The sequence below is a fragment of the Botrytis fragariae genome (genome assembly GCF_013461495.1).
Source record: "Botrytis fragariae strain BVB16 chromosome Unknown tig00000270, whole genome shotgun sequence".
Classification (NCBI taxonomy): Eukaryota; Fungi; Ascomycota; class Leotiomycetes; order Helotiales; family Sclerotiniaceae; genus Botrytis; species Botrytis fragariae.
Window position 1 is genome coordinate 477,467 of NW_023501006.1, and position 11,398 is coordinate 488,864.

Genomic DNA, 11,398 nt, shown 5'->3' on the forward strand with positions numbered 1-11,398 from the left:
TTAGCCATTTCTTCATTCTTCTTCTGCTGAGGTAGATTTGCTCTGAGTAGATCAGATTATAGTCTTCAAGATTTTTGGAACGACAATGCCCAATTAATTCATGTGAATTATCAGGCGTGAACTGACCGGCGTGAAATTGTAAGTGAATTGAAATCTAAACAAAACTCACATAACGGCATTTCTAGCCAGTCGTCAACAGTCAAACACAAGAGTAGCTGACACTTTTTTATTGAATTGTTGGCACATTTGGCCTAGAAAACTCACTCATATATACGACATCACACTCTAGTGGTCAAAATCGAAATCTCTTCTTGGGTCATGGGATAGTAGTAGCTCTATAAGTTTTATACCTTGTCTAACCACGTTATAGTAGTATTTTCTTCAGCTTCATATTTTGGCAACGAGGTCGAAGAGATTTACAAGCTTTTGGTTTAACCAGTTACGACGGATTATTGAAAATCTCTACTTCTGTTAATTAGCCATTCAGGAACAAAAGGCTGCACCTGAACGAAAATGAACCCGCGACTAAATGGTTTGGCCTCGCAGAAGCCGCAGACTGCATCAAACAAGTCAGAATCAGAATCAAAATATGCTTTTACTCAGAAAATTGTTTTGAGGACACTTGATCGAAAGATTTTGGACGAAGGCCTTCGAAAGCAATGGAAATTCTTCTCAGAAGACGATAAAATGTTTGGATCATTGAATATTCGTGGTGGTTACATCGCTCATGATATGTGCATTTGGCGTAAATATATTTCATCATCCAGCCCTAAAGACGTCCTGAATTTGAAGCAATGTCTAGCTGAAAAAGCATGGCGCTTCTGGGAAGTAAGTTCTGCATGACATCGTGATATAGAAAAGACTCAAGCTAACATATTTACTTGCAGAAAAATCCGGACCCAGTATGGATTCCGGGCGCAAAAGAAGAAGAGGCGTTTGTGGAGGCTTACGAAAATATGGTTAAGATTATCCAAGGTATACCTGCAGAAGAGACCGACAACTATTGCGCTTATATTGAGCATCGTTTGCGCTTGGCAACGTCAACTGAGGGCGGAGAAATCCTTGGTCCTGTAAGCGTGTTAACCAAGACTTGATGACACAACTAATCAGATACATCTCTAGGTTCTACATGAAGTACTTTCCAATAAAGTGAGCAACCCTGAAATGAGACTTGCTGCCGTAAGTCCCCCATGTTTTCACTCGTCAAATGGCACAGACTGAGACTAAGGAACTCAAGTTTGAAGCAGCACAAGCTCTCCGCCCTGAAAAATATGTCAAGCTCGATGCGAATGATGACATGGACTTCGACTATTCTTGAAAGAAGAAGCGGAAGAGTTCGAAGGAGGTTAAAGCAAAGAGTCTCGACGCCAGGAGCTTTACGCTATTGAAAAAGCAATCTTTGGGCAAGAGAAAGAGACTTACAGGCGACGGAGACGATGATGGCATGGACTTGGTGAACAACAGTAGCGATCGAAACATTATTACTACAGCAGCCGGTACCTCCACTGTCTATTCGAAGCCGCTTGAAGATGAGACGTTCAAGTTTCAAATATATCATTCGTCAATTCCATTACTGGGTGTACGGTTGTGGTTGCATGATCCGTTCCAAAGTCATCATCATCGCATACAAATGCACGATGACTTCTACTAAACCAAGAGTTCCAGCATTGTTACGAAAGTCACCAAAAGTCTTAACGGCAATCATTCAACATTCATTTTAACTTTTTTTAGATTTTTTTGGGTAGTAATCTATCTAAACTATCGTTTTCGCTACCATAGTGTATTTGTTCGCCCATGGTATAACCTGCTCATCATTCTCATCCACATTAACAACTTGTAACTTTAGCTTGATCTGCCTCTGTATCTACCTTTGATATGATTTTTTGTGACCTTTTAATACCACTCAACATCATCACTTATTCATCGCCATCCAACCAGCGTACCATCTATTGAACATAGTCAATATCCCCTCCCTGGCAAATCATGATGAAATACAATCTCCACACTATCTTCAGATCTCAAAAGACGCAACGAACAATGAAAACAAAATGAAGTAATGAAACATAGACTCTGAACATCAAAATACCGCAAATATCTGTCCATGAAGAGGAAGATTGCCACCGGAGGAAATTTTGCTGATCACACGATCGAGAAAGTAATATCTAATAGTACGATGAAGATCGGAATTCCCGTGCAGCAGAAAAACGAGAGATAAAATCAGATTGTTGTATCGATTAAAAGGGTCCGGTTCTACATTCTAGGCAAAGTATTTTGCCATCGTGATGTATTTTGTATCCAGGGCGGGGGCGGGGGCATTTGACACACTTTCCACGAGCGAGGATCGGTCTGTCATCGGTATTGGCTGGGTTGGGTAGAGTTGTGCCGTTCTTCTTTGATTTTTTAGAAGAAGAGCTGCTGGAAGGAGTCGATAACTCGGAGCCTGTGTAACTGGATTGCCATTTGAAAGTGGAGGTTTGTTCTGATGGAGCTGCTGACTTGGAGCCTGAGAGACTACGCTGCCAATCAAAGTGGAAGGCTTGCTTTGGTGGAGGTTGAAGTGATTGAGAGGCCATATCAGATGACGAAGAGGCCATAGCTGACGTCTGGTGGGATGATTTCATTGCATCAGTTCCGCCAGTTCCTACGGATATGGGTGTTCCTGACATAATCTTCTGGTTGCTTCAATTGCCTCAAAGACAGCAGGACTTGTGGGCCCGTTCTTAAAAACAGCAGCTACGTGAAACAACTGATTGAAAAACAAAGCAGGATCTGTTCCAATGAAGTCAAGATTGTCCGAAGCCCAGCCTTGTACATCCCAGCCGTACAACTTTAGAGAAAAATTGACGAACTTGCTAAGTTCATTAGATCCAACATTTTCAAACTCTAGTTGACTCGGATCTGTGCCGTCTCCTGTTCCACAAATAGAGTCCATCCATGCAGGCAGGCTTTGCAGTTTATAAGAAAGTGATGTACTGAGAAGTCTTGGTCGGATGTTTGGTGTTAAATCCCGTGTAAAATTTCCATGCTCACCTCGAGCCACGACTGCATTAATTCAATATTAACACTACCAAGAAGCGAGGTAGCAATAATTTCTCTACATTCGACATAATGAATCCGAATCTGTTTCCGCGCTTTGTTGCCATAATCTTATTACAAGAGAGATTTTTAATATTGTGAAATAGTTTTCTCGAAGTTGATGACAGGAATGGTATTTAGTTGAAGCAATTAAAGTATTCTAAAGTCATGATACTTCACCTGAATTATTTTATTCTCCGAAAACATCCACGTGAATGACATAAAAAATTCGAGTTAGACACTCTACAAAAGGGATCATCTTGAGGAAGGAACTTAGCTTCAATCAGAGGCATAAAATTATTCTGGGTGCTCATCACTAAATGTCATTCTCACTGACAACCATCAAAGTTCTTTGCTCCCAACGCTTGATGCCCTCAAATCTTGATGCAACGGGTGATTCTAACTATTTTTTGAACCTACTCGGTTCCAAAAGGATACTGGGCTACATGATGCGGTTTTGGATATGACTTTAGGTTTTAACGCATCAATTATATTTGAATTAGTCGTCACCAAGAGTTGTGAAGATTCATACACGCGGAAACGCTTCACCAAAGGCCCAAACTTGACATCTCATGGTGGTGTGATTGTCTTTGTCTTTTGTCAAGGTGACCCACACTGAGATTTGATTTAAAGCTATACTAAAATCACCTTCCGATCCACCGTAGATCTAAGTGGGGTTTACGTTCAATTATTCTCGCCGTACTTCTGCCCATTCTAGTACGGCCAGGGTGGAAGAGCGGTGGCGGAGTATTTTCATTAGTTCATTAGATGATACTTGCCCTGAGTACCTAGGTACGCTCTTACGAATAGTACAATTCGATAGACCGTATACAAGGGGAAATTGGACGTATGAATCAGATACTACGGTGTCAGAGATAAATCGATTACGCTCATGACAATTGATTGCCATGTAATCAACTAATCTGAAACGGTCAAAATGGTGAACAGCCCAAAGATCTCCGCCAGATTTCTGTACGGTGGTCCATTTGTTCACATAACTGGAGGAACAATGTTGTAGTAGTCTTACTGATGTGGTGGTCAACGCCAATGATGACTTTCAGCTGACCGACGTCGTTGTTCTCGTCTCGTCCACGCTCGCTTATAGCCGTGCCCCATTTTAATTAATTCTACCCCGCAATTTAACGAATCTGATGTCGAGTAACACAACAGAAGTTGACTATAATGCAGGAAGAAATGCGGCATTCGCATGAAAATTTGAAAGAATTCCACAAGGTAGTTCCGAAATTGATTTTAATTGCTACCTGATTCAAATAGATACGCATTCTGTAAGGAGTCCGGCAAGAAAGTCTTGAGGAATACAGCGGCGATGATAGCTACGTCTATTCTAGTCTGATTATTTGAATGAAGCATTATGGCTAATTCAAGTAGTTTTACTCTGTCACTCTCACAATCAGAATTCTCTCATATGGATATTCATTTACCCAGTATTAAGAAAATGATGAGGACATCTACATCGAACATATCTCATGATGTGAATGTCCTTGCTTCGACTTTGGTCAAGATACACAATCTTGAAGCGTGAATCAACGACAGCGCGACCCTGTATCTACATCATATTCTTGGTACAGTATGACCGTACCAAGATGATTCATATTCATCTCATTTGGCCGTACTTCTGTCAATCTTTGTATTCCAGTACGGTGTATGTGTAGATACGGCGCCGGCCTAGTTTTCATCAGTTTAGAAGCTCCTTCCGCTGGGTACTTAAGTATCTAACATTGCTGCTCTCCAACAACTTCTAAATCTCCTAACTTACAGTTTAATCCTCAATCCAACTTCCAAAGACACCAAGAATCTAAAATCATCAAACAAGTTACCTCTCCACCAAATCACCACTTCAAACCTTCAAACCTTCAAACTTCAAACACTTCTCGCCATCATACAACTGCAAATATGATGTGCCCAAAGCATTACGACAACTTGCTCAGAGAAGAAGATTACTTTCGATCCCAGTACAGAATCGTTATCAGTCTCAACCTCACTGATGCTCCCGATACTATCCATTACACCGATCGAAATATCCATACCGCCGTTATGAATGTCCATGGCAGCCTCTCTATCTTTGAAGACTCTCCTAAATTTAGAAGCGATGAAAATGGCGCTTTCTATAGACAAGACGATGCAATTGTCAATGCTCGCGTCAAGCTTGTTGAATGGTTCAAGGTAAGCTTTCACAATCCACAGCTTTAGCTATAATTTGAGGAATAATATTGTACTAACATAGACATATGCAGGACATGGAAGCTAAAGATCTTTTGCAATAAGCGATTCAACAAGCCTAAATTACTCGCGGTGATGTAGAAGGTCACAGCCGAAGTGCAGCTTTGGGAGAAGCCCAGAATTACGATCAGTGGTTCTCGTGCCATGTGGCGGAATTTGAGGAAATTCAGTCGACTAATTGATGTTTGGTCTGAAAGCAAGGGGTTGCGGAGTTAAAATCAATCAAAATATCAACTGTCACTGTTGAATGAGGGGATCTCATAGTCTTTTCAGTTGAAAGACTTCTTTTAGGATAATAGGAATATCAATACTACCCAATCCCATAATTCGTCTAACGTTTTAAAGCCCACGTGAAAGACAACTGTGCATGCTCTTGTAGATTATTTTCAGTGCCGCGAATAAAGTACCTTGTGATCCAATAGCATCATTAAATCTTAACATTTTATTGTGCAGTGCCTAATTGAGAGGGAAAAAATAAACCCAGCATAGGTAATCTCAATATTTCCGTACTGCTAATGTCCGCAGCATTCTCCAAGACAAGATTCAGAAATGAGAACAAACTCTGAACCTCAACTCATGAATTAGCACAGCAAAGAATTCCATTCACAAGATATAATCGTATAGAATATCAAACCGGTAGAGTGCTCATAGATTACACATCGCTTGCTGTGTGGGAAGCGCGGGTAAACTCCGGATTGTGATATTATCCGAAGTATGAAAGGGGAAATATCGTAATTCAAGTAGGACACCACAGTAAGAAGATTGATGAAGAGAAAGAGCTTTTATTTGTGATACAAGTGCTTATAGGAAATAAACATAAGGCTCTTCAATGTTCCAAAAGGGGATTTGATAGAATCTTGAAGTATATGCTATAAATGTGACCCTCGCCGCGCCAGTTGACCTTGAATTTGCAAAATATTTTACTATCGCAAAACTATTCATCGACCAAACATCGGCTTTATCATGAAACTGTCAACTCATATCGTAGCGATAGTTTAGAGAGCGGAGTGACATCAATCACCTCAAGCTAACAGAAGAATCACACTAAGAGATCCGGAGACCCTGGTGTCGAAACCCCATGATGACTTTTGCATGAATTAACCTTGGGAATCCGCCAGTATCGCCATTACTTTCGATCTCCTTGCCGCTCTCTTTCTTCCTTGTTTGCTTAACTTTCGTGGCACATCTACATCGCCATCAGGCGTGTCCGTATCTTCCTCTCTAACCCTCTTCATTCCGCGTCCATTATTGTTGTCGGTGGTATCCAGCTGTGACAAGTTCGAACGACGTGTTAGCCTTGTAAAACATAGAAACAAAAACAAAATACTGGGAGTAATTGAGTTACCTGTGCTATTTAATTAGATATACCAGATTCCGATATGGTTCCAGAAACAACGACCCAATTCGATCTTTTGACACAAGATGACCGCAGATTCTAGCATCAATGTTGATGAAAGTTTCATATTCGTCCGCAAATTGCTAGTCTTGATATTCTGATGATTGTATCTTTGCTTTTAGACTAATATACAGTTTTTCCTCTTTATGACTAAAGTGTAGCTTCGCGCTATTGTCCTAAAGATTATCCGTCAGCATAAGATTACGATCCCAAGATACCTAGCCGGTTGTTTCATTGACATACCTGAAACCATTTGATGACTTGAGAAGACAGATCAGCTTTCGATTCCCGTCTCCCAAGCAGATCGACTCGATTATGAAATACTGGACAGCTCCTAATTCCGAAGCAGCCATCTTTCAACCCCATATGTGCAGTAACTCCACAATCTCTACCTTCCTGGTTGGACAAATGCAGAAAGACATCTTCGTGAGACGGAGATGTGAAATATTTGACCTTATCGAAGCCGTAGAGTCCACGAAGTTGGTTGACCTTGCCAGCTAGGGATTTGAAGATTTCTTCGGGCGAAGACATTGCGAATAGTTTGTGTTATGGAGATTGATCGAGATTGATCGAGATTGATTGAGATTGCTTGCTTTATGGTTGAGAAGGTGTTATGGGAATTTTTCAAGGGTGCGAAATCGGCTGAGAGCATTGCGATAACTATTCGTTTCCAATACACACCGGTGAATTAATACAACGTTGTATGGAATACATTCAATGCAAGAACAAGAGGCTCATAAATTTAGCCGCGCCATCTCCAAATCACTCAATCCCCCGCCAAATTGAATCTGACCTCAAGATCTTTATGTCCGATTAGACCGGTCATACAATTTACTCGAGGTGAGGTAATATTGTAAAGCATCGTAATGTTCGAAGGCGGGACAATCTAGTATACCAATACTAAGTGCTCAGATAGATTCTTGAAAATTCCTCCTCCGTCGTATCTCAATCAGTAAGAATTTATCCACCCAAAAAAATCCAACAAAACCAACACAAAGCCACACAAGAGAGCTAACATCCTCATAACTCTCATCAACCCCCAATCTTTGTCCAAATCCCAACATCCTTCTCAGCAGTCCCACACTCCCCAGACAGATATACACGGAGCTAAGCCCCCCATCCCAACTATCCCTTATACCAACTACCATCCACTCTCGACCTCGAAACTAGACTTCCACCACTCATCCAAATATCCAGAAATCCCGCATACCAACCCAACATCCAACTTTCAATCGACCAAATCCCAGACACGGAATGAGTAGGATACAGAGCGAGATACTGCCTGATAAGTATCGCAATGAATCAAGGTCTCAAAATCCCTTTTCCCAAAAGGAAGTCGCGTCGAAATTATCCCAGCGGAAAATACCAATACAGCATCTACACAACCATCTCACAAGTCAACTCACGCCCAAATCACGAATTCAAAAGTGCAATATCGATCCGACACAAAAAACCAGCTAAACAGGCTTTCATCATCTCATCTTCATCCCAATTCCACATTATTCCTCCCAACATATCCGAAAACGCCCACCTGGAAGACATATCATTCCCGATGGAAATATATCAACCAACACATAATCGACAAATATCCATCAAAAAGCGCTATCCTAGACAGGGAGCCTTGAAGAGACACCACAAATAGGCATCAAGCACCGTGCCACTTTTCCGAGATTCGTAGGTCAAGCTCGGAGATCTAATCAGATAGAGATGGCAGGTACGGTCTGACTACTTGGTGGGTATGATATCGAGCTATATTTTGGGAAATGGATGATGTGAGATTCTACGGCAATGGAAGAGATTAGTGGCGCTGGCTCGTTGACACCACACAGCATAAGCAGTATTTGACCTTCTCGTTTCCTGCAAGAATGCTCCTCGAACTCACTTCACGATAGCGACTACACAGGGGTAAAAAGATCCATATACTCATTGCGAAATCATTATTCGCTATCAATTTCATGCCAAAACGCCATCGCAATGCCTTCGGATGTTCCACATTTGCTCCGCGCTAAGTACGATCATACAAAATACTTCTAATAATTACACGTTACACATTCTACCTTTCAGCCCGACTTCTTACTTCTCGCTCGCAAGCTGTCCAGCATCATGTGCTCTCGTATCACTAGGGAGTGCTACTCGCCCATATCCCATTCCCTCCTCAATATATCCCTCTTGATGATAAGTATCTTCACGTGGGGAAGCCGGCATGCTTGCTATACTTGATGATGACTCAGAGCTGATACTGGTCCTATCTTGAGTCGTTCTATTTGGTGAGGCTTGAGCAGTCCCGGCATTTTTCTCATTACCGACATCTTCTCCATTCGAAGGTCTTTTCGTAGGCGTGGGTGCGAATTTAGATCGTTCTCGGATGGCTCCACCATATTTATAAAATAAGAAGGGGATTGGAGCGAGAAGAATGGCGATTCCACCGATCAGTGAGCCACCACCACCGACGCCGAGAGCATCGAACATATATGATGTAAATAATGGAGCTGCGGCGCCAGCTGCCGATCTGCAAACAGTGTTTGCAGCAACAGCACTCGCGGCATACATCAGGTATGTATCGGTTAAGTAGTTGAGATAGGCGACAAAAATGAGAAGAATTGATGTGGAGAGAAATACCCCTCCCAGGGTGGGAACAATCCAGTGAACCTCATTATAATTTCCAGACCACGCGAACCAGAACATGGTGATTGGAAAAATGATTCCACCGGCCATTGCGACTGGTAAACGATCCTCTGCGACTCCAACATGGCCAGCTTCCAACTTCTTTCTATCGCGAGAAGACACCATAAAGATGGCGACACCTCCTATGAAGGCTCCAATAATTGTACCAATCAATGGTAGTTCTCCCACCCCGGAATTCCAACCACGCTTCTCTTGGAAAATGATAGGATAGATGGTGAACAACATATACAGCAGAGCATACACGACAGATAAGTAAACCGCAACAGCGAACGAGATCGGGTCGACAAGGAGTTGCCATGGTCGAATGAGTGCGACCTTGAAAAGTTGCCATAATGTGCGATCGCTATCTTCGACAGGAGCCTTGACATTTTCGTAACCTGGAATTTTCAATGCCCTTATTCTCCTAGCTTTGTTTACTAATATTTTCGAAGGTAAAGTCTCTGGGATAGTAAACATCAGAAGTTCGGTGATACCCGCAAGCCATAAGATAACGTAAAAATTCCACCTCCAATCTTTTTTCAATTCGAGAAAGCCAGAGATGACAGGACCCAAAGCTGGACCAGCGAAGGTCATCATCGAGAACAAAGCCATTGCATTTCCTCTTTCCACAGGACCCCAAATATCAGCGAGGACTCCAGGCGCATTCGAAAGTGGCGAACTGGCCATGGTACCGGTTATGAATCGTCCTATCAACAGAGCTGCGAAATTATTGGCGAAAGCACAGAGGAAATTGAATGCCAGGTACAAGGTAAACGAGATGTAAAAGATCCATCTTCGTCCAAAGAACTCTGATAATGGGGCCCAAAACAAAGGTCCAAAGCAGTATCCCAAGAGGAAAACCGAGATGACCAACGCTGCAACTTCGGCAGAGATACTAAATTCTTCCTCGATTCCCGTCAGACATCCCGATGGACTAGACGATGCAAAAGTTGCATTTACGACGAGCAAAACTGATATCACAGTAATATACCATCGTCTCGCGGTCGACCAATTCTTCGGATTTTCGATATCCCCTGGTCCAAAGTCCAGATGGCCATTTTCATTTATGTATGGTTGGTCATCGTTGATGTGTTTCGTGCGGTATGGCTTCGCATTTGGCCTTGATAAAACGCGCTTTATTCGATCCATCTAATCTTGAATAACAGCACAATTGTCACGATGAGAATTGTTGAAGAAGAATGAATCGGGGGCGGGGGATCTACGTCTATAGATTGGCATTTTGTATAATTGTGGATAATCGGCATCTTCGAGACTAACTCCTAGTGAGAGTTGAGTATGATTGAGTGAAATCGGATAGAAAGTGCCGTGTCATATCGTCATCATTGATCACTTACTTTACTGCTTTGGATTATAGTTCGGCTCGATCCTTATAAAGCATTCAATGGATAAAAGCTTACGGCCAATAACGATACGTCTTGAGTTTCTCTAGCAGCTGAGATTTCAACTCGGCGAATGGCAGTTCATTTTCAATAAGGGGTATAGGGGTATTTACTCCTAGATGGGATGAAATCGAGAAATGATTGACATGATTATCAATGACAATGTAAATATAAATCTGATCCTTTGAACATGGACATAATGATGTTTGGTGATGCTTGGAGCTTGGAGACAACCTTGAACTTATTTCTCACATCACAAGGTCAGAGCTTCTGCACTCTTTGTCAGACTAAATTGGGTTACATAAGCGAAAGAATGATTTCCGGATTTAAGGACTTTGCATCCTTTATATCCTTTAATGATGGGCCGCTTGAAGAGCGACTAATTCCTTCAAGCGGCCGACTAACTTCTCGTCGGCCGCAAGAGCCGACTCTCATATGGATCCTTGAGCAGCTTCTGAGAACCTTGATATTGACGGAGACCTCTCCGCTCTCGTTACCCCAGGTCGTATATAAAACCCGCAAACTCGTGGTCACATCCTATTCGATTACTACATCTCTATTTATTCTTCATTTCATCCATCACTTGCATTTTCTGAAGCTATTCTGGTATTGTCAAGCTCAA

At 42.0% G+C, this 11,398-nt stretch overlaps 4 protein-coding genes across 4 annotated transcripts; 2 read left to right on the forward strand and 2 right to left on the reverse strand.

Annotated features, from left to right (window-relative positions):
- Positions 1-513: 513 nt before the first annotated feature.
- Bfra_012316 (uncharacterized protein) lies at positions 514-1,651 on the forward strand (the record flags this gene model as incomplete). The annotated part of the gene is made up of 4 exons (XM_037342633.1): positions 514-828; positions 888-1,070; positions 1,123-1,179; positions 1,322-1,651. The coding sequence occupies 4 exons, from the start codon at positions 514-516 to the stop codon at positions 1,649-1,651; spliced, it is 885 nt and encodes a 294-aa protein (XP_037187617.1).
- Positions 1,652-4,989: 3,338 nt separating this feature from the next.
- Positions 4,990-5,360, forward strand: Bfra_012317 (uncharacterized protein; the record flags this gene model as incomplete). Its single annotated transcript, XM_037342634.1, has 2 exons — positions 4,990-5,259; positions 5,331-5,360. The coding sequence occupies 2 exons, from the start codon at positions 4,990-4,992 to the stop codon at positions 5,358-5,360; spliced, it is 300 nt and encodes a 99-aa protein (XP_037187618.1).
- A 1,053-nt stretch (positions 5,361-6,413) lies between these two features.
- Positions 6,414-7,243, reverse strand: Bfra_012318 (uncharacterized protein; the record flags this gene model as incomplete). Its single annotated transcript, XM_037342635.1, has 3 exons — positions 6,414-6,612; positions 6,845-6,888; positions 6,956-7,243. 3 exons carry the CDS (start codon positions 7,241-7,243, stop codon positions 6,414-6,416), a joined length of 531 nt encoding a protein of 176 aa, XP_037187619.1.
- A 1,542-nt stretch (positions 7,244-8,785) lies between these two features.
- Positions 8,786-10,525, reverse strand: Bfra_012319 (putative benomyl methotrexate resistance protein; the record flags this gene model as incomplete). Its single annotated transcript, XM_037342636.1, has 1 exon — positions 8,786-10,525. The coding sequence occupies one exon, from the start codon at positions 10,523-10,525 to the stop codon at positions 8,786-8,788; it is 1,740 nt and encodes a 579-aa protein (XP_037187620.1).
- Positions 10,526-11,398: the final 873 nt, after the last annotated feature.